This window comes from Anas acuta, chromosome W (genome assembly GCF_963932015.1).
Source record: "Anas acuta chromosome W, bAnaAcu1.1, whole genome shotgun sequence".
In the NCBI taxonomy this organism is placed as follows: domain Eukaryota; kingdom Metazoa; phylum Chordata; class Aves; order Anseriformes; family Anatidae; genus Anas; species Anas acuta.
Window position 1 is genome coordinate 29,461,102 of NC_089016.1, and position 23,284 is coordinate 29,484,385.

The 23,284-nt window shown below is 47.2% G+C and overlaps 1 protein-coding gene across 2 annotated transcripts in view; it reads right to left on the reverse strand.

Moving 5' to 3' along the window:
* Positions 1 to 13,836, reverse strand: part of ATP8B1 (ATPase phospholipid transporting 8B1) — a 32,334-nt gene extending 18,498 nt beyond the window's left edge. The window contains exons 1-8 of one of the 2 annotated variants that reach the window (XM_068665174.1): positions 13,629 to 13,836; positions 4,621 to 4,813; positions 3,354 to 3,451; positions 1,946 to 2,059; positions 1,680 to 1,778; positions 1,517 to 1,578; positions 993 to 1,065; positions 827 to 897 (exon numbers count right to left, since the gene is read on the reverse strand). In XM_068665174.1, the coding sequence (XP_068521275.1) occupies positions 827 to 897; positions 993 to 1,065; positions 1,517 to 1,578; positions 1,680 to 1,778; positions 1,946 to 2,059; positions 3,354 to 3,451; positions 4,621 to 4,801 (698 nt within the window). In that variant the 5' untranslated portion in view covers positions 4,802 to 4,813; positions 13,629 to 13,836. Of the gene's footprint in view, positions 1 to 826; positions 898 to 992; positions 1,066 to 1,516; positions 1,579 to 1,679; positions 1,779 to 1,945; positions 2,060 to 3,353; positions 3,452 to 4,620; positions 4,814 to 11,081; positions 11,231 to 13,628 lie in introns of those variants that run through there. The other variant, XM_068665175.1, reaches the window with a different exon arrangement.
* Positions 13,837 to 23,284: the final 9,448 nt, after the last annotated feature.

The following is a 23,284-nucleotide window of genomic DNA, read 5'->3' on the forward strand; positions in this document are numbered from 1 at the left end:
GTGTGGCTTAACAAGTGCCAGGTAGCATGGAACAACTCGATCTGCTGGTTTGATAGTGGGCCTGAAGAAGTCCAGGGCAGTTTGCCACTGCTGCAAGGGTGCACTGCTGCCTTGCTTGCTGTCCACAAGAACTCCCTTTTTTTTTTCTTTTTTTGTGGGACACCATACCAAATATTTTCATAAAATCAAGGTAAATGACATCTTCTGCTACGGAATGGACTCCATATCCAATGAGGAAGGTATTTCAATACACAAAGCAACAGCCAGGTTGGTCAAGCACAATGTTAATCCTTGTTGGCTTTCCCCAGTCAAATTCTTCATGTACCTGGACACAGGTTCCATGAGGGCCTGCTCCATAGTTTTTCCAGGGACTGAGGTGAGGCAGACTAGTCCGTAGTTTTTTTAATGTCATTTTGGCCCTTGTTAGTAGAAGGGTGTGATACTTGCTGTGCTCGAAGCCTCTGGGATTTCCCTGGATCTCTGTGATCTTTTGAAGATGATTGACAGTGGCTTAGAATGATGTCAGCCAGCTCTTATCATGTTCAGATGTATCTTCTCAAGTCTGTTGGGGACAGTTTGTACAGATGGTCCCTAATTGGACCATCACATACTACCAGTTGTTTGCCATTCAGTTCACCATTGCTTCTCGACATAGGGACTCAGGGGCTGGCCTTATCCATGAAGACTAAGACAAAACAACTAATTGCACCCTTACCCTGACAATAACTGTATTAATTTACATTAGCTTACTTCTGAAATAAACACTTATTGCTCTTTTACCAGGAAGCCAAAAATAAATCTAAGAAATCCTTAAGTAGAACCTTACCCATCTAGTTCAGCTGTCTCTACATAGCAGAGACTGTTTGGTTCTGAGCTGGATAGCAGCAAAATATCAGCCTAGTGAAACAAATAAATAAGCAGCAAATAAATCCAAGTCAAGATTTGTACAGAATTCTGTAGAAATATAAAACAAACATATCTAAAGCACTTACAGGAACGAAAGTATTTTTCTTCAGACGAATGATATCACCAACTTTAATATCTTTCCATTTTGTGTTTTTGAACCTAATATCAAGATAGTTTAATGATTATTACTATTTAATCTAGAACATTATACAATCTATACATCTTGAAATATTAAACTTTCCTTAGTATGAAGACATTACATCTTGGTAAGATGTGGGTTTTTTTTTTTGGTTTGGGGAACTGCAGTTTAGTTGGGAATCTAAAACTTAGAAGACAACCTACCTGTGCTCTTTCCTGTTCACCCATATATGAATTTCTGTCCAACTCTCCAAGCAAGTTGCTCTTAGCACAGATTTACTGCCACAGAACTAAGTTTAAATGACTCCTTCAGGAATTTCTCTTCTGTTTCCAATTAGGTTTTCACACAGACGTATGGAACAGTAAAGAACAAAAAGCTGAACTTTCCCTGTCATCTACAGTTTATGATCTGTGATGAAGCTTTGTACCAAAAGCAACAAACTTTACTTACTAAGTTAAGAAGTGTACAAACCTTCCATCCCTGATGACTTCACATGTTCTGTTATTAACCTCGTTGTCCATCTTGTGACGGGCCTGAAAACCAGGAGCAGAGAATGTACTCCCCACTGCATGGCACAGCTGAAGAACAACACTGTTTTCTTTTGCTTTTATTATTAACAGAACACGTTGCTTACTATGTCATCCACGAGGTCTTTGACTGCAGTTATTCCCAGGACCAAGAGTAAGGGCACCAGCGTTGTGTACCATGACAGGGTAGATATTTGAGGAATCGCCTGTCAGAGACAAAGAGTATCAGTTCAATATGGGATTGCTATCAAGCTCAATTCAGAAACATTAAGGACTGGGGCAGTTAAAACATAAAAAGGAAAACCGACACATCAGAGAGAGAATTTTAAGGTAGGTTGTAAAGATGAAAAAATCTCTGGGGGAGAGATTTTACCTGCAAAATGAGAAGGACCAGGAAATAGAAGTTGGCTGCTCTTTTAAACTGCTCAAACAGATTCAGCGGTAAAAAAGTGATGGGGTTGTACTTGTATGTCTTAATCGCATTTCCCTGTTGAAGAAACCAAAAGTCATTCACAACACGCGGAAAGTATTTTTATAGGAAATCTTTCCTATAAACTTTGTTAGAGCTGTACCCATCGCCAACAGTTTCAAATGGCTCACTGTCTTAATGAAACCAGACAAAAAGGTCTGCACTGGCATTAACACACCCCAAAAAGCACCTCACACTTCCACCCTGGCTACAGCAAGGACTACAGGGCAACACAGAGTCACCGTGTGGAAAGGAGACAGCCTGGCCAGGGGAGTGACACAGCGCACATGGCACTGCCAAAAGGGCACGGAGAAGGGGGGGGCGCAGGGGGGACTTCAATGCTCTCCCTGTCCTATGCAGTGTTCTCTCTGGTGCATGTCAATTTTATTTGCTACATACACAGTATCACTAATAGGGATACAATTGGTCTCAGATGTCAAACCACAAACAATGGATCCAGACACAAAGAACTTTTAATCAGACTTGTTCAGGAGGGACAATGTGAGACCCAGCAGAGGTTAACTTGATAAGTGGCAGCCCCTACCTAGTTGAAGCATAAAGGACTTCCATTTTAATAATGGATCCAACTGTAGAAGTTTTACTATTAAATGTTCATAGTCATGCATGAAATAACCCAAACTGCCTCACATCCACCAGGCAGAAACCACAGCAGATGCAAGGAAACCACAGAGGCCAACACATCACGGATAAAGCCAGGCAGTCCACACACAACCACAAAGTTCAACCCTCTGTCACTCACAACCAGCACCACATACTAGCACAAAAGCTTATGTACTTCACAAAGTTAAAAAATTAGGATCAGAAAAAAAATACTGAGCCTTTTGTCTTGATAATTGAGATTTTTTTAAAAAAAAGTTGCCTTGATCATAACTAGGTGGATTTGGAATGACACTGTTTAAATGAACATTCCCAATGGTCTACTTTTAAGACTGCCTCAGTTTAGCTTTATCAGGATATTGCCTAATGCTACATGAAGACTTCTTGTACAAAAGATGACACCTTTCTGGATGTTTGCAACAGCTGTAGTTGAGCAGATAAAACTCAGAATTTGGACTGAGGACACCTGGCTTCTAATTCTCTATCTCATCTTAAGCAAGTCTTTTGATACTTTGTTTTTCCATTCACAAAGCCAAAGTCAATTACATTTCTCTACCTTTGCTGGAAATCCTAAGGAAGTGTTATTAGAGGTTTTTAGATGAGTCAAAAACGGTTGGAAAGATCTTATTGACATTAAGAAAGCATTCACCCTGACAAGTACTATAATCACATAATTAAGATAAAGAAAACTTACCGCATATTTGCTTTTTTTGAAGCACAGAAGTATTGTTCTCTTAAACTGCGGCTGCTCATAGAAGTGTTGATCATTTGCTTTAACTTGCCAGCTGCAGTCTGGAGGAGACAAGGTGAAAATGGGTCAACATCTGATTGCTGTAAACACGAGGAAACCGATCTGCCTTCCCTTTCTTTCAAATGCCATGTTTGTAAGGTACTTTCAATTGAAACAAGACTGGTACCTGCTTTTCTTATTACAGTGTCTAAGAAAGGGTTTTCAAGAAATGTCCAGCTTATCTGTCTTTACTAGCAATTAAAATATAATCTCAGCAAGGAAGAAGCAAAATAGCAATTTGGAAGTTTTATGAGAATTTGCAAACTTAGAGGAACATTTAGTCAGGCTTAATTCCCTCCCTTCCCGTCTTCCAGTTGCTTTTGCTAACACCTGTGAAGCACTCAGCACCCAAAACAGTCTTTTTTAAAATTGAAAGATTCACCCATCTTTTGAAAAAAAACAAAATCCTATCACCACATCATGCAATGACTTGCTTTTGCAATCGTAAGCAAAAACCTGAAGCACTCATTTTATTTCTTCAACCATCAATTTTGCTTGCTTGCTTGAGACCTCGGGAATATGAATTACACTATGCAGCAAATTTAACAAAACTGAACAAGTGAGGTCAGCAGCAGCCTTTGGAAGTTTTGGACCACAAGGTGACAAAACCACTTACAGAACAACCAACCAACCTTATCTCCTTCTGTCACCTTCAGCATTTGCCATTTGAAGTTTGACTTGACATACAGTTCCCCTTGGGAAAAAGTTTCCAAAGGATTTCCTAACAAACCATGCATCTCCACATTAAGGCCCCTTATCATTTAGAAAGATATGGAAACAACCCACTAAACACAAAAAAATGGCTTATACTGGTTCAAATGTCCAGGTGATGGGGAAGACAAGTTAACTGAAGTTCTGTCCAAGCAGCTCTCAGACTGCGGGTTACGTACATCTAGCACCTGCCCTAATTAACATGAGGTCACCAGGCAGATCATTAGTTGTATGCAACAGGCAGTGGCACACAACTCTGGTTGTGGACTGGAATTACGTTGATTTTCATACTGGTATTTGATAGAATGAATTGCTACCAATCGCTCCTTCAGACACTTGGATAAGCCATTCCAAACATGTCTGACAGATAAGCCACAAAAAGTGTATTGATCCACACACGGCTCAGCATCTGTACTGAGGATCATTTGCTACCCCAAGCAAGTTTCTAACGTAGCAGTACCTTTTCTCAGCGTCTCTCGGCTCTCCTCAGTGCCTCTGTTGGTTTGGGCTTGTTCTGACTCGACCCCAGGCTGCCGGCTGTCCAGCTCATCCTCCGTGTCGTCGTCGCTGTAGGGCACCTCCTCATCGTTAGGCTGCGAATCCTCATCGAAGGTGGTCTCCGAATCCCGTTCTGAGATCATGCCTCTAGCACCCTGCAAACATTTTGTGCAGGTTCAGGAGTGGAGCTATCGCATCAAGAGCTGCAAACCATGTCCCCAGAATGTCGCTCTGTCAATACTGCCCAGCGAAACCCACGTTTGGAACCGGTTTCCCTGGATGAGCTTAGAGCACAGCCTTGGTTTGGAAGTAGGGACCGAAGTCACGCGGCAGTTATGTTCACAGCAAGTCCCTCATTACCGTTGTGCTGTGTGTAATTAGGCACACTCACACGGCAGCCCAAGGAACACCCTGCAGTCGTGACGCAGGACATCGGTAATGGGACACGGAGATGAGCAAGCCTGCGAACACCCAAATCCCAGGGGCCACACCACTGACCTGCATGGAGGGGTCAGGAGGAGCTGGGGGAGCTGCAGCCTCCTTCAGTGTTTTTAGATCACAGACACATTGTGCAGCTTCAGCTGTTTGCTGCAGCGGACAGCATCCCATTAACTGGCTGTGAGCTAAATCCAGAAACCATCTCCTGGTGTGCAGCTCCACCCCTGCCGTCCCACACAAACAACCACCCGCACAACTCCTAGGTGGTTTCCATCTCCGCCTGGCCAGCCTATTGCTTTGCTGGGTGTCCTGGCATTTTAATTACCGATCCTTACAACAGTTTGGATTGTTCTGATGAGTGTGCCCTGCTCATTCCTAGCCAGGCAATTCCCAAACTCTTTGTACCGAAGCTCCACTTGCGTTCCTTTCTGAAGACCACCAGTTTGGGACAGGTTCTGATCCGTCTGTGCCAGCACAGTGAAAGCTGTGGGAAATTACAAGCCCCGAGGAGAGGAAGGGGCTCCATCGCCCCGGTGGTTTTTGGCAGGGCCCTGTGTGCACCAGGAAGCCCCTCCAGCCCCAGCCAGCCTCACCTCCTCCCCCAGCACTGGCACCAGCAGCCCCGTTTGGCTCAGCCCTGATGCCTGGGAGGAGCGCTGGCCTCCAGCTCAGCCGTGCCGGGTGCCCGTGCCCCCTCCAGCTGCATCTCCACGCTGTGCACCTCTGGCCATTACTGGGCCCTCCCCAGCACGGGGTCATCACGGTCCCACAGGCAGCAGCCCCACTCAGCTGCCCCAACAGCCTGACGCCCCCACAGAGGCAGCGGGCAGGCCAGGCCGCGTAACGCAGGAGCCCAGCCCTAGGAGGCAAGGCCAGCGCTACCCCACCCCGTGCTGTTGTCGACAAAACCAGCGAACAGCAATCTCTGGGGCTGACACCAAACCCCGCCAGCACCCACGTTACCTTCCGTTTCTGCAAAGCCGAGTGGCCTCCCTCCTTAATATCTCGTATGAGAGATAAATATTAAATGAGCACTGAATATGTGCTCGGGTGACATGACCGTGGGCTGGAAGCCCAACACATGCCACGCTCGGTACCGTCATGCTCTCCTGGCACACAGCTAATGTTTCAGGACTGCCAGCTTACAAAATAAGACAAAACTGGTGGGTATCGGATGAACACACAGTTTGATTTAGTGCGGATTAATACAGCTTCCTCCAAGACTGCTCAAGCTGTGTGAGTGCTCACCGATGAAAGCAGCTCGGACTAGGACAGCCAGTTTCTAATACACAGGCCGTGGAACCTGAACTTTTTGTGGAAGCATTGTTTGTTTTCCTCCATTGTCTTGGAGTTAGGCAACTCATCCGAGATGCAGGAGTTTCAAGCTCAAGTTCTCTCAAAAAAGAGAAGTTTTCCCTCTGTTGAGAGAGAAATGCACATGACAACTTCAGGCAAGCATTTCCATCAACCATCACCGTTTCCAAAGCCTAGCCCTGGACAATGAGCATCCCCGTGGGCCCAGCAGCGAGGAGGAGGAGGACAGGCAGGCTCTGCAAGCACCCCGTGGTGGTGCCACAAGCAGGCGAGTGACACTCCGAAAAGCAGAGTGTGTATGCAGAAGCCATTCAGAGTCACCACAGTCCTGTCTGCGATGCAATGGAAAAGTGAGCCACAGCATTCCTACAGGTGGTTTTTACACAAACGCACTTTTTGTTGCATGCTCAGGTTGCTTTTTTTACAGCATTGTTCCCTGCGTTACAGAGTGGAGGCACGAGGACCGGGAAATCCCCCCACACCGCACCCAGGAGGGAGCAATCCCTGTGCCAAAGGGGCCGTGGGCAGATGCAGCCCAGCAGTTCTCATTTCCGTGAGCTGGGGAAAGAAAGGTGGCAGCCGGGGAGGAGGGCCGTGCCCATGTGGAGCAAGGAGCAAGGAGCTGGTGCAGCTGCCCTTAAATAAAAGACCTGCCGCCCGAACTAAAGGTGGTTTCACTTGGCCTTACGCCAGCTCTGCAGTGACAAGCAGCAGCGTTCCTGCAAGGCAGCCAGGCTCCCTCCTGTGTGGCTGGGAAAACCCTGCCGCCCCCGGCACTGTGCTGCCTCCCAGCCTGCAGCAGAACCTGCCCCAACACCCACCCTGTGCCGGCACCCAGGGAAACGGCGTGCCCTGCACAGGGCTCAGCACCAGGGCTATCACACCGACACCTCCGGCCGTGCCTCGGGCAGGCACCCGCAAGCTGCTGCTGGAGACGAGGCTTCAGGCCAGCAACCGGCCTCACCGCCCGCCTGGCAGGGGCTCCAGCTTTTCCTCTCCCAGCAGGGATGCAGGCAACAGACAATCCTGCCCTTGCAGACAATCCTGCCCTTGCCCAGCAATGCTGTGGCTCTGCACTCAGGGCAGGGTCAGACCTGTTGCCCAGGTGCCTGCTCTGGGTTTTACAGACACTGAGGTTTTCTTCTCCCCGAGAGTCTGCCCAGACGGAAGAAGTTATGAAGAACTGAGTCAGGGATTATGTTTCCAATCCCAGAAAACCCCAAAGTTTGTATCCCTGCCATATAAAGTGATTCAGCCTTTAGTCTATTAACCTTTACTCAATTGATTAATTAACTAATTAATCATGCCAAGGGTTAGATGAGATGTCAAAAAAAAACAACCACAACAGAAAAACCACTGCATTTACCTTCTATTACAGATGCACAGCTAGATGGAAATACCTAAAATACAGACAGGCAGCCCGCGGTGCTAGCTGGGAATGCCAGCCTGGTGGCACGCAGCAGTGACTCCAGGAGGGGTCCACCAGCCCCGGTAAGATGAGATGCACAGGGACTGTTTCTGCAGCCAGGGCCCACACCACCAGCCGCCAGTGCCCGGCGGTGCCCCCGTCCCCCTGCAGCAGCCCCACAGCACCCCACAGCCAGGCGCCCCTCGAGCGGGGCAGTGGGCGCTGCGCTGCACTCACTGCAGCAGCTGGGAGAAATATATTAATCAACTCATCTACCTGTAAGAAGAGCTTCTGCAAGGTAACAGGCAAATAATAAAACCAGATCTGCTTCCAAAATATGAGATAGCTCCCATGCTGCACAAAGCAGACATGAAGTTTTACTGGCAACAAGTGTTCGGACAGGCAGACAGAAATATCTTCTGAACAAACCAAACCTTTCACCTAATACTTATGACTAAGAATAAAAAAAAGTCTTTACTCAAAAGAGCACGGAGCACAAATGGGCCAAATAAATACCCCTCCCTCTTCACAACTGAAGCCCTCGTAAGCACCAGTTAGATTGCCACGTGACGGGCACGCTGTAAGCTCCCCAATTTAGAGCTACCTCACACGTAACAGCCAGGCTTACTTCACTGAGTGACTAGTTCAAAATAGTTGAACACCCCACAATTATGTATACAAGAGGAATGATTTCTATAGGTCGTTTGTTCTGGAACACACCAACTTTTTTATGCACCCTTACAGTGTACCATGACTGTGGTATAGCCCCAGCACTGGAAATACCTTGGACAAAGACAACCTCAGTTGTTTAGATAACTGTTTTAACTCAGCTGTGACATGAGGCACGGTCTTGTTCATCTGAGACAGTCCCCACCAAGTACCATGGCTGAATTTTGTCAGGAGCTCCTTGTTCAGCTGTGCACATCCCCTGCCACCCTTGCTTGATGTCCCGCTCACCACGATAGACCGCTCTGGCCCCTGGAGGATGGGATCCCTGAAAATCAACCAGCTCTCTGCTCTCCAAGGCCGTGCCCCATGGAACTCGTCCAAGCAGATCCCTGCATAGGCAAAGTCCACTCTCCTGAGGTCCGGGGCTGTGGACTTGCCTTGCTCCTTCCTATCAGGATCCTGAACTCCACCGTCGTGCGGTCACTGCACGCAGGACTGTGCCGACCTTCACACCCCAACCACTGCTTCCTTGTCCATAAGCTGGAGGCCCGGCAGATGACTCCCCCTCTTCGGTTTCGTATATCTTAACTACCTTTATCTTAACTGCATACGTTATGACACACTCAAGATAGAGGTGAAAGAGATGAGCTCACGAAAAGCTGAAAGCTCAAACCCCAGAAGTGTTACCTAAGGTTCAGTTTACCTGGGGTTTCTCAAATGCACCTGGAATCCTGAAGCTGAAGCCTCAACTCCTCTAGGTCAATCAAGAAAACATTGCATTAGGGAAAAAAAATATATTATAATGCAGACTACTCAGAGTACATCATATACGGTGGATATGCCTTGATGTCAGCCTAGGTGCTCCCAACAGCTACCAGAAACAGCCGGGCTCGGTGCTTGGTACATCAGACAAACAGACTCTGCCCAGACAATTAGGTCCTGAGCACCTGGCTAACAGGCACACCCCGCTTCCCAGCGCCGCTTCAGGAAAACAAAGCTGCCGAATGCTCGCACTGTGCAAATAGGGCAGCAGGCAGCCCAACTCCTCAAACGGGAACGCCTCGGAGTGCAGGACATCAGCTTATCCATGAGAGCTGCCCCACACCTTCCTTCATTGCACTGTGACCTTGGAGAAAGTTCCCACCTTGAAACCTGCCGGAGTTGAGCAATGCCAACACATGCTTAATGCAAGCTGACTCAGACTTCCCAGCAAAAAGGTTAAAATTCCAGTGATTAGACGTGGCTAAGGGTGAAACACCTGTGGTGAAGCAGCACATCTACATCACAAACCCCAGCTCTCCCGAACACTTCACGCCCAACAGGCTGAGATGGCCTCCACCATGCAGCAGAACCAAGAAGACTCAGATAGGCCTTTCAGGGACTCGGGCTATCGCTGCAACACAAGAAAATCCTGGGAAACCTGTCTTGTAAGCAGCAGGTCTCATCTGAGTCAGCTTGGTTCTACCTTCTGCCCTTCATCCAGCCCCAAATCCTGTGCACATGTATGTGTAAGCGCCAGGTCTGTGCTGAACAAGGATGTTGGGAAATAAAGATATGAGCAAACATTTATTGTTATTTCCCACTGTGTAAATAAACTGCTTTGGCACAATGCATGTACCTGCCTAAGACCACCCTGCCACAAGCAGTGCTTCGGCACAGTACGCGGAGGCAGCTGCTTCCCACTTACCCTGCAACAGGAAAAGTATGTGCCAGCCTCCAAAGATGTGCCAAGGGCACCCACTCATTAAGTAGGTGTTTCCAAAAATGCGTCTTGGTCATACATTTTCAACTGCAAGATCAAGAACTTACTGAACTGGGCCACTTCCAGTGCCTAGAGATTTTTTTATTGGCATTGCAACCAGCCAGCCTTGCAATATCTGCAGATCTTTCTTTTACAAAGCATGAACTCTAGTCCCTCCTCCGAGGCGGTGAGGACACAGATAACCTGCCCCAGCAGGAGGCAGACACCAGGGTAACATTCTAACACAGTGGTACCACCAGGGTCTGTGAAATCTGGTTTCTGCAAAGTTATTATTTTCAAATTTGGTTGAAGGGAAGTGACCATTTCTACCAGGAACATCCCGAAGGTTTAGACAAACAGCTGAGGCATCAAAGCCATGAAACCTCTTGGAGAGAGCTGACTGCAGAGAGAAGTGCAGTTTTGTAATGCTGACAGGTGTCCAAGACCAACCTTGGCAGAAAAAAAAAGAAAAGAAAAAAAAAAAAAAAAAAAAAAGGGAGCAAGATCAGAAGAAAAGGAAAAGATGGGGGCCACCAGTTTCCAAATGCCTTCAGTCCTAATGTCCTAGTGCTTCTCATCTCAGTTCTGCACAACTGCACCAGCTAAAGAAAAGCACCTCATTGCCACATTTAAGAAAAACAAAAACCAACTACTACAACAAAACAACCAAAGAAACAAAACCCAACCTTCCTCATCCAGGAAGAACTGGAATTAAACCAGTGGCCATTGTGTACTCACTAATATAGCAATGTTAAAATTTCTGTAGGCAGCTATGTATGAAAACGAACATAGGTAAATTATCACCATGAGCCACCAGGGCTCTGCAGAAGGAAGAAGTTGACCAGGCACTTACCAGCAACGTAACAGAAAACTATCATAGCAGAGAGATCCACAGCCTGCAGTCCGAGTTGCCTGAGGTTAAGCAAGGATGGTTGAAGGTGGGGCACTTACAGAGACAAAAATAATAATTTTACCCATTATCTGCACCGGGATTTTTCATTAACAGATATACAGACTTCCCTTCTCTTAAAGTCCAAGTCAAGACAAGTTATCTTTGCAGATAATAGAAAAGTTCGTAACCTTTGTTCAAGCTGTATCTTTAAGTGTACTCTGAAGGGGTTTTGACCTGCATTTTCTAGAGACTGTTAATTTCCTCTCAAGGTTTATGGTATAGAACAACACAGTTTGGGTTTAACAAAAGCAGAAACATTTTAGTGCATACTTGAGCCATATTGTTTGTCATGGAAGACTTTTTGGAAGTATAAATACAGTTATTTTTCTGGGTGTCCCTCCCCTTCGAACCCAACAGGCATTTTTAATAGTAAAAAATACGGGTCACCTCCTGCTGCAGGGCTGGAGATGGCAGTGCTCACCCTTCCTCCACTTCTCCCTTCCATCTCCCTGTACCTCACTGCACACCCTGCTATAAACAAAGGCACCTGTGAACTTGCCCGAGCTGTCCAACTCTACTATATTAAGCATATATTTCTAATTTCTATAAGAACACATGAGAAAAACCACAGCACTGTGAGTCACAGAGTAATCTGGTAAGGCTGTCAGAGAGCAAAGGTGCAGCAGCGGGGCTGTCCCGGAGCACAGCATCCTCCAAACAGGGCTGGGAGCTGCTGAACCGCCAGTCTCCAAGGGCCATAACGGGAACCACATCCTGTACCCCGACAAGCACAGGGACACAGAGAGGGTAAGTGATTTGCCCAAGGCCACAGCAGAAATGGTAAGTCACGGACAGACCAGGGTTAGGTTTCTGCAGCTCCTGGCTACCATCCTGCATGCAATTACATCTACACAAAGCACCTCATTTAACAGAGACCAGATAAAGGAAACAGATGAGGAAGAACATCAAAACCCCTCATAATCAAAAGAAAATCAATCAGCCCCCTCCCCATATCTAAATGCAGGTAGCATGTTACCTTCAGGCCCAATATGATTCCCAATGGTATCAAAAGGAAAGCCACAACAACAAAAGAACGTGGAAAATTAATTCTAATTTAAATAGAGGACTTCAATGCAAAGCAAGCAAGTGGCTTATTGAATTCATCATCACAAATTGCAAACCCAGGGACTGGAATATTCATTGGTTGCCTCACAGCGGAGATCTAATGAAGATAACAATTCACAAGTTACTGAAAGGGAGCATTATACTACCTGAAGTTAACAACGAGACACATACAGGTTTGGGACAGATACAAAAGCAACCACAGGCTAACGTGAACTTCAGTAACAGCAGCACCGGGACACATACCACTTGACACCTGAATCCGTCTTGGAAAAGAAAGCCAAACAAACAAAATACATCAAAATAAACAAACAAATCGGAACCAATCAGAAACTTGTGAGCAAATCTGAGCCTGTAAGGACACGTTGTGCCAGGAATTACACACAAGGAATCTAGACGCAATTTCAGAGTTAGGGTTTACACCAGAGCCAGGTTTGTTAAAAGCCCCATCGATGTGCCCAAGCACCGCTCAGTTCCCCACAGCTGTTTCCCAGAGCCCACTGCACAGTGCGGCTTCTTCAGCTGCTACACTCCTCTGACACTCGGCAGTAAGGGCTTCATCAAGGGCTTCATCGGCTGGTCCGCTCAGCACCGCTTCACTTAGCCCTTCCGAGAAGGGATGCTATTTAAGCTACAGACACTAAGCAGTAGGAAATGGGACGGAGATGCTGCTTTGTTTCTGTCCCAAGAGGATTTCCATCTTCCAAGCGAGTGACCAGCCTCACAAGCAACTTTTCAGCATCTCCTGCTGCAGGATGAGGACAGTTCCTTAATGCACACCCCTACTGCTGCTCTGAGGGCTGTATAAACACTGAGTGGCGAGTAATTACCCCGCAAGCACGAAAGCTAGTGTCCTCACGCATAGATGGGGGGAACGAAAGGAAGGGAAGCGACAGCTGCGGGTACGGGTACGGGTACGGGTATGGGCACAGCCCCTCCTGCGCGACCGGCCGCGGGCTGGAGGAGCAGCAGCCCGGGCAGCCAGGTTTAAATGGCCGAGCAGAGAGCAAACAGCCCGAGGGCTGCTGAGACGGAGTTCCAGGGCGAATAAATAAATAAATAAATGAAGGAAGTCGTTTCAGAGCCGTTTTGGCGTCAGCCTCCCAAGCTTTTTCGGCCCTTGCCGCGACCGGGCCCGCCCCGGGCAGCGCCTCCCGGCCCCGCGCCCCTTCCCCGGCTGTGCCCCGCGGCTGGAGCCCCGGCAGCGCTCGGTGCGGACCCCCCGTGTCCCGCACTCGGGGCACCCCCCGGTCTCCGCGGCCCTGCAGGGCGCGGCCGCCCCCCCCGACGGCCCGGCCCCGGCCCCGGGACCCCCGAGTTCGGGCCCCGCCCGCCCCGCCCCGTCCCGTCCCGCCGGTGAGCCCGGCGCCCCTCCGCCAGCGGCACCTGTGGGCGCGGGTCCCGGCCCCGCTGGCTCAGGGCCCGCTCATGCCCCGACGGCCGCCGCCGCCGCCCGGCCTCCCGCGGGAGCCGCCGCCGCCAGACCTGCAGAACGGGTTCCCCGACGGGGGAGGCGCCGCCCGGCCCCGGCCCCGGCTCCGGTTACACGGCGGGGCGAGGGGGGGGCGCCCCCGGCCGGCCCCGCTCCGCCCGCCCCGTCCCGGGGCCGCCCCGTCCCGCCGCAGCCGGCCCCGGGAGCAGCGGGGCCGCGGCGCCCCCCGGCGGGCTCGGGGCCGGGCAGCGGGCACCCGGGCGGCCCCCCCGGGCCCGGGGCGCTCGCCTTGGCTGCCCGGTTACACCCCGGGGGGACAGGGCAGGGCTCGAGCCAGGGCCGCGGAATCGTGCCGGGCACGGGGAATTCCCCGGTCCGGGTGCCCGTGGCCAGGGCACAGCTTCTGTATGGCTGCGGCGGTGCCAGCGGCTGCCCTGTCACAGCTCCGACAGCGGGGTCACGTTTGGGGAAAGACTGATAAGCACCACAGTCGTTATTCCTGAAATAAGAACCGTAATTTTCACCTGAACATGTTTTCTAGAGTTTGGCAAAACGCTAGCCTTATGACATTAGCCTTATTGTATACAAGCAGGAGAAAAAAAATAAATAACTTTAAAAAAAAAAAAACACACTTGGTTTCTTGTAGCTTTTAATTAATGCACCACCAAACCATCAGATTTTTTGACCCATCCCTGCAGGCTTTGCTAATAAAAGTGTATTTGGTCATTACACACATGAGAGACGAAGGTGAGCACTGTGTAGCCATTCATTTATGAGCAGCTGTTGCAGAAATTGAGTCTGCCCACACCTGGCTGCTGCTCCGTAATAAAAGTGCTCTTGGCTGCTGCTCTGTAATAAAAGTGCTCTTTGCTGCAGAGTGACAGATATGCAAGATTGCTTGGTTTATTTTTCAGTAGCAACAATGCTCAATTTCCCTGTGCCAAAAAAAAAAGATTTGTTCAAACAGACCTTTTTTTTTTTTTTTTTTTTTCCCTAGACCTAAAATCTGAGGCTGGATTACAAAGTTCTGCCTTTTAGCTCCTTTCTCTTACAATACCTGCATCACATTCCTCACACAGGAATGAAACCAAGTTAATTAAAAATCAGTAACATTTTGGATTAATGTGAAAGCGAATGTTTGCTTATGCCTTTGAGATTTCTTTTTCTGTCCAGGAAACTACTTCATCTGGGTATCTGCATGCCCAGCTGGGTTTGCTTGATGTTCTTTCAGGAAGAAGATTATTAGAAATATTATTATTAGATAATTTATTAATTATTATATTATTATTATTATAAATATTAAAACCAAAACAAAATAAAACATTAGCAGTGATTAATTGCTCTAGCAGTGATTAATGGCCCAGTCCAAACACTTCCTTTTACTGGTCCGTGCTTGAGGGAAACGCAGCAGCCATTCTGTGGATCGGGGGCACGCTCCCCCTGCTGCCTCCCACAGCCCCTGACCTAGGTTTGTCCCAGCAAATATCTCTGAATTTCTCTTCAAATCCTGCTCTGTTTCCTGATTTTTCTCCTACATAATTCCTTCCTTTCCATTATTCTTCCAACTTACCTTTTGCCCCCAAACAGCAGCACGCTCTGCTCACACACCACTCGTTTCTGCACTGCTGCCCCTCTCCGCTCCTCCCTCTGCTCGGGGTTTGTGTTTGCCCTGCTCCAGCCACCAAGCCCCCTCTGTCAGGGTGCAGCTGGACAGTGTTTGGGACTCACTGCACAGTGCCTGGCATTCCCTGGGAAGATACAGGGCCTCGAGCAGAAAGAGTGAAAGAGTCACCCTCCTGCTGCGCCAGGCCTTGCAAAAGGAGCTGCTGCCACCTGAAGGAGTTCCCCCAGTGTGTGCTAGCTCCTGGTGGATGCAAAATAAACATATTTTTTAATTAACCTAATCACTTAGAGACAAACAAGCTGAAAATAGATACAGGCACCGTAATGTTTTGAATCCGCCAGACAAGCTCCTGCCTTCCCCATCAGCCTCCTACCCCTCTCTGCATCGCCCTGCAGTGAACACAAAGGCACATGCCCTGAGCTTGTTTGGTTCTGATGCAGTCCTCATCACCAGAATGTTTTAGGACTTTGGGCATTAACTAATTTTCTGAGGATTGGGAATTACATCCACATTTTCTCTAGAGAGGAAGAAAAATAAGACAGAAACCATTTCTTTTTCTTCAGATCATATCAGTAGGCTGTGGCAGAGATGGGAACTGCACACAGAAATTCCTGAATATTGGTCTAGTCTCTCAAATGCAAAAGTTATCTTTTTTTTCATTGTTAATAGAGTCTTTTTCAGAATATATTGTATAAAGTAAGTAAATAGTATTATGACGGCTACACTTGGTTGTCAATTTTAATTAGTTTTTTTTTAGCAATCAGTGGATCTTGATTAAAATGCATTAACACATGGCAAAGTTATGCCACGCTCCCCGTTTACTTCAAGCAGCATTGTTAAGCAAAGCCCAGCTGTAGGTCTGTGAAATGCCTCATTACTTCTGTGCGTTGTGTGTGATGTGCTTTACCTTTCCTGACTGTGATCTTTCAGATATATGCACAGAGATGTTACAGAAGTCCCTGTTCCTGTATGAAAGGTCTTTGGAGCCAGGCAAGCCAGTGATGGTTTCACGAGAGGAGGGCAACTTCTTTCTGCAGTCGCACCACCAGGGCTGAGTGCTTCTGATGATACAGAAGGAACCCTTGACTCCATCTGTTTTCTAAATCAGTGATGGTATTACTGGCTTTTAGAGCAAACTGTGTTTTGTCTCATCTCCAAAAGCCATAGGAAATATTTGAGAGCTTATTTTCACAGAGGACAAACATCCGGCTGCCCGTGCATGTTTGCGCCCCCTGACATTGTGGCGGGAAGGAGGCTCTGGCCTGAGGGTCGGGGGGGTGGGGGGCCTGCGGGAAGGAGGCCTGTGCTCTGCCTCCTCTGCTCCCTTTGGAGAATCTTTGAAAGTAATGCTTTTAGAGCTTTAGATACAGTTACTGTCACTTAAGATTAGTTCAGGAAGCGGAAGGGGAATGGAAATCCTGCACAGGGCAGACAAATTGGACAGAAGTGCACTCCGCTGCTGCCCTTCTCTGTGAGGTAACGAACTCTGCGGATTACAAATGACACTGTGTGCAGTGATAAACTCAGAACAGCAGAGCGTGCTCGCATTCCCACATAAATATTTGGACATGCAAGAGTCTTGGGCAAGGCCAAGGACCTGATTTGGGTGCCTGTTTCCACACGTTTCCTCTCTGAGCTCGGGAATCTGCTGGTGCGTAGGGCTGGGCCCTGTGGCGGGGCTCTGCCAGCAGGCTGTGCCCGGGGACAGGAGCAGCGCAGGCTGCCAGCGAAGTAAGGAGCACAGGGAGCACCCTGCCCAGCTCTGACAAGGCCTTGTGCCCTGGCTGCAACTTGCACCTTAGGTATTAAATTTTTTTTACAGGGCTAGTCTCTGGACACTTTTGAAAACTCTAATTTTACCATAAAAATACACCTAGGAAGTCTGCCTTTGTTTTTACTGTCAACGCGTTGTTTCTCTCTCTCTCTCTCTCTCTCTCTTTTTTTTTTTTCCTGTGAGGCTGTGTTTCCACAAATCAAGATTCTGTATTTTCTGACTGCCACTTGTCTTCTCTGCAATCTGTACAGCAAGCTGTCGTTTGCCATTTTGATGTGTCTTTCCTGAAGGGAGCATTAGTCGTGTTTAGCTTACGCTTTAATGTATTTCATTGTTCAGCTCTGAGCAATTGTTTTTGCACATTATCGATTTTGTGACCTGCATTGTTGGATGCACAAGACTGTGCACATTTTGGGTAATTTCCTGCTTTCTTACTTTCTCAGAGAAGGTAATGTATGGTGGGTTGATTGAAGCTGCAACAAAAAAAAAAAAACAAACAACTCTTATTTTATGTGGCTTACAAAGGGAATCCATGTTGTGCTTCCCTGCAGCTACTGTTGGGAGCTCTGCTGTGATCAGAAATTGCTGTAACATTATTCATTGAGCTCTTTGTCAGGATTTACTTAGGAGGGTTATCCCAGAGAGCATACGCTGGTTCTTAGTGTGCTCCTGACTCGCTGGCCTACTGGGAGGATGGGAGAAACTAGTCTGCCAGGCAATTTTAGCAGTTATTCTACAAAAAACCACCACAGTGTAACAACAGAATCCCAGAGGAGAAAGAAAGGTATTAGAGCAATAATATTACTTATAAATTCAAAGTATTGTATGAACCTTAAATAATCCTCAGAGCAACTCCAAGAGGTAATTTCTAGTAGAGTAATTTCAGTGAGTGAAATGCTGCCGAAGCCTCTGGCAGGCATTGAGTATGGCCGTGAATTAAAAAGCAAAAGAATGCCAAGGAGAAATCGTTGTGGCTGCAGGATGTGCCCCCAGGTGCTCTTACTGGACCTGTGCCCTCCGATTGCTCTCTTGCCATGCGGTCTGGCATGCCTGGACAAACAGTTTTAAGGCATAGAAGTAATAATGGGATATGTGCATGCCTTGTGTTTGTTTGCTTGCTTCCCCCTCCAGGTGCCGTGTGGTGGTTCGTGAGGAGGCCGCCCATGTGCAGCAGCGTGAGGCCGGCCGTTTCTCCCCGCAGCCTGGCAGCAGGCAGGGCAGGGCCTGCCGGCAGCTCTGCAGCTCGCCGCGTTCAGCCATCGCGCCGCCCCATCCCTGTTTTACCAGAGAGTGCCATGTGAAAGTGAGTCAGTTTGTTTGTTTTTAAGGGAAGTTGCTGCTTTTAGCAGTCTCTGAAGAGTCATTTTATGTAACGTTTTCATGAGTGGGTTTATATGCAACATCCACGGCTATATATATTTCAGAGGCATTATAATATCATGGCCACATATAGTCTTTCTAAAAAACTTGCCACGGCATCCTTCTTTTCTTCCTGTCTTATAGCGCCCGTGGTTCTTTTGGCAGGCTGCATGTCATTTTTTGTGGGCATTGCCTTTTGGGCATCGCTTTGCAGCATATATGTGCAAGGACAGTCGTGGCAGTGGGCACTTCCCCACTGGGCATTTTGTGCTGCTCAGCAATTAGTCAGCTGAGAACTTGTTCAGATGAGGAAGGATTTTGAGTAGTAATGGTAAGTCCATTTAACTGTAGTCAAAAAATCTGTTCAGTCTTTGCTAAAATATAACAAGACAAAAATTGCTGAAGTAATGATTGACTGAACTTCATGCACAGTGAACATAAATTGTTTTGGTCTCTTTTCCTCTTTTTGTATAGCACATCTCTACAGAAAGGTGCTCTGTGGAAGTTAAAATGCTGTTCCCAAAGATAAGGCTTGAAGCCTGGGACTCAGGGGAAAACACTGCATAAAAGCAACCCCACAGCAGAGCTCTTGCTATGGTACAGTCCTCGAGCCATGGGAAGGATTCATTTAAATTACGATGAGGGGCTGTACCTGCCGACCTGCTGAGCTAGTAATTGGGGTGGTGGGTGCATTTCTTTCCCGGTGTTTAAACATTTACCCTGGTTTCTCTTGATCATTGCATACCAGTTGGGATACCGGGGTACTTGCTGTTGTAACTCCTAGTCTACATTTTTAGAAATAGAAAAACTTTATATTTAACTTCTGGACTCTCACTCTTTTCATATAGAGTGAAGGTGCATTGGAGCTTTAATACACAGTGCTGCAGGCATCTGCTGCAAGGGGTTCTGTGTTCTATCTGAATATTTTAGGGTGCTCTTGAACTGCAAAGCAGAGACAACCACAGATTTAGTGCTGTAATTCATTATTATCAAACATTGGCACAGGAAAAATGTATCTCCCATTTATTTATTTACTTATTTATTTATTGAAAGGCATTTGGAGTAGATTCTAGATTTAATACATAAAGACGCATGAGCTAATTAGGCATTCATTCATTCATACATCTTTAAGCCCACGTTACTTAAAATGGTTCATTTATGATGTTAAAGGTGTATTTAATTAAATTCCCCAAGTAAACAAAGTAGAAATGAATGAGCATTGGACTGCTGGAATGTGCTATATGCTCTATGTCTGGTGTTCTAATTAAAAAGTTCATCAATTTTTATGCAGACACATCTGCATGAAATTTTTGCAGCTTCTCCGAAAGTGCTGTCACTTGGACCAAAAACTATCCATATTTATGTTATATATGTGCACCCACATGCACGTACATTCTGTTTCTCTCCCCATTGATTTGTTTAAACACAGTGTCTTGATACCCTTTTAGTGCAAGTTTCATCAGAGGAAGTAAGTAATTATTAGATTTGTTGAGTTAGAATGTATTGACTTAGCTTCCATCAAAGGAGGATTTATTTTATTTATTTTGGCTGTTGCTGCTGCTTAGCTGCACTAGATTGTCTCAGGTAGACTGCCCATCATCTGGGTTGCTTCCTGGGGGACTTATTCAGAAGTAGCATGTTTAGGTCCATTGTGAACGTACTATGGCTTTCAAACCTCTAAAGATGCGTCCATCAAAGTATAAAAATGTGTTTGAGAAAAAGAAGTTAGGGAGATAGGGAAACAAGAGGGAGAGGGAAATGGAAGGAGAGCTGGAGAAACCCGGATGGGAAGGAGAAATAAGATGGTGACACTCATGGAAAAGGCAAAACAAGGGGGAGAAGTGAAGAAAGAGAAGGCAATTAGCTCTTGCTCTGGGAGGAGTGATTTGCTGGCAAAGAGCATCTCAGTGCTTGGAGACTGCAGACAAAGACAAAAAGCTGCCCCACCTGCAGCCTGCCCTCCACGCACACCCTCGCTGCGGAGGCAAGAAGCACGCAGGGCAGCACGTGTGACATCTGACATCCCTGCACCAGTGAGCTCTGTGGTGGCCCTGCGGGGAGAAGCCCACCGCACCAAGGCCTTGGTGCAAGATGGTGTCAGGGAAACATGGCTCTATTGCAGAATTGTTATTCATGTACAATTTTAAAGAAGGGTGAGGGGTTCTGGAAAATTGGAGCAGGTTATGTGTGTAGGTTTTTGTTTTATTTTGGTTTGGTTTGTTTTGAAGCTGGAGAGCTTTTGTTGAGGTGCTTGCAATGGGTGACTAAAACCACAATTAAAAAAAATAAAAATTTAAAGTCATTATTTTAATTTAAGAAAACTCAAAAACAATTCATGAGACTGATGAGCTTTATGGGACAGAAAATCAAATGCATATAATAAAGCTGTGTCTGATTAAAAGTCAGGCAGAACCACGCAAAAATCTGTGTTGACTGTATGTGAAGATGTATAGCCATCTATACAGCTATGCATACGTAAGTTTTTGACAACGGAAGACTTACTACCTTAAGCAGTGTCTTTTTTGTCTCTATATTAATCCTCCTCCTACTCAGCAAGGAAATTCAACGCAAGGCTTACACAAATGTCACATTATGAGACTCATTCCAGAATAATTTAACAGATCTCTGGAGAATTATTCCTGACTTCCTTGTGCAGGCTGAGAATTGGTTCCCCGGAGTGTTCAACCTGTGTCCTCAGAGAGACAGAAAGTTCCAGTTCTGATCGAAGCCAACTGATTCACATTGCCTGCAGACAGAGCTGGAGTAACAGCGAGTCCTTCCAAGCTGTGTCTGTTCCTCTCGCAGAAACCGGATTTCTTGGTTAAGACTCCACTTCTGTGCTTGTCTGCCCAGCTGACGACCCTGTCCTGCTGCTGGAAAGCCTTGGAGCTGCAAGTCGCTGGAAATGCACAGTAAGGAAAACATGGCAGAAGCATTTCATGTGTCTCTTACCGTTTTCTCTTTGAGCTGCACGTGAGCGGCAGCCACCTTGCTCTCAGAATCCCTGCAGATTATTGCCTCGGCAGGGCCGGGTGCCGGCGGGTGCAGGAGCCCCATCCCCAGGGCTGCAGCTCCCCTCTGCCAGCCACGGCCTCCACCTCTCCGTAACGGTGTCAGCAGGAGAGGCTGTGTTCAGAATCAGAAAAACTGCCAAGCAAAAAATGTTTCTCCGGTACAGAAATGCAAACCTGCTGAAACTTAGGCGGCTGCAGACTTAATATTTCTAATGGATGAGTTGGTATTTTTTGCTGATGAAGACTTATCTACGGATCTTTCAGTGTCAGAGGAGGTCACCCTTGTGAGGGTTATCTGAGTTAACAAGGTCCCTTCCTGAAGAGCGTGTCCTCCCACTGACGTTATCTGCTACCTGGAGGGCCTTCTGGCAGGAAGAGGTGTCACTCGCTGCGTTCTTCTGGCTCTTCTTCCAGCACAGCAGATGGAGAGGAATACAGAAAGGCCAGAAAAGCAGTCTGCACGTGATATTTAGCCAGTCAGATCTGAATTTCATCCAGAAAGATCAACATCCCCGTTCATATGCACTCACTGTCCCATACTTACTACTCAAATCTGTGGTGGAGGGAAGACCGTTCAAATCCAGTCTGAAAATATCTATATAAAATCCTGCAAGGCCTTCAGGGTGGTTCTGAGCTGCAGAAACATCCCCCTTAGTTTTCCACTGAAGGTGTTAGGTCCCGAACTACCAGCAGATTCTTAGCCAGGAGTAATGGAGAGGATTCAGCTATTTGTAATCGCCCCTCATGAGCTGTGTGTCCTGCCACCTCTGCTCTCTCCCAGGAGCCACACCAAAGCAGTTTGGCCTCACAGCCCAGTCCTTGTACTCGCCCAGGCACAGACCCGTCCATCAGTGCTGCTCCCAGGCTCCCAGCCCTCCGCACTCCCTGGAGCATTGGTCAGCACCGCGGTGTCCATTGGCAGCAGTAAGCATCGCAGTATCCACTGTCAGATGGAATCCTTTTAAATGTTACATAAATTTTGGCATGTCCACAAGTGTAATTCAGGGGCTGGGTGGATCGCATTGATACCTCTTCAGAGCCTAAATTTGCTCTAAATGCTGCAGAGAGCTTGCTTTTCGGTGGGCTGATGTGCCAGCCTGGTCTTGGCCCATCTCCAACCCCTTCCCTGCCCAGCCACCTGGGGCTGTGTCTGTATGTGAGAAAAGTAATTATATATTCTGGGAAGCTAATTTTAGTGAAGTGTTAAGACCCATGGGATAGTGGCAAGATCCTCAAAAACTGTGCCTGTCTGGGATATGAGTGACCCACGCAAATTCCTGCTTTTTCATGCTGAGACTTTTCAAGAGTCTCAGCTGTTATATTTTGCACAATATTTAATCCCTCTCCTTCCCTATATTGTATTTTGCTTGCGTTTTGAACCTATGTAACCACTCAAGCTCACATACATGCAGGAGCTGTGTGACTCACTCTTTACACATTGCTTAACCCACAACGATGAATACTGACTTTGCGTAACATATCTCTGGCAGGGAGTTATTTGCAGAAGTTTTTGTGTGAATTAGAAGAATCTGGGATACCCTTTGTAGACTTGCTTCATGCTTCAGTGTTTGACTCACGACTCTGTAATCTGGTATCATCTTCATGGCTTTATGTACCTCTCACCCACCTACATCTCAAATTTATTTTCCTCCTACTCACCCTTTTGCTCACTATACTCCTCCCAGTTCTCCTCTAACAAATCTCATCTCATTTTCCCCTTGTCTGTTTTGTCTGTTCCCCCTTGCCATCTCTTGTGCTTGTGCAGCTGGTCAGATGCTTGGCCAAGGTCCAACATGGACCTTACAACCCAGGACAACATGGACCTTACAACCCTTCCTG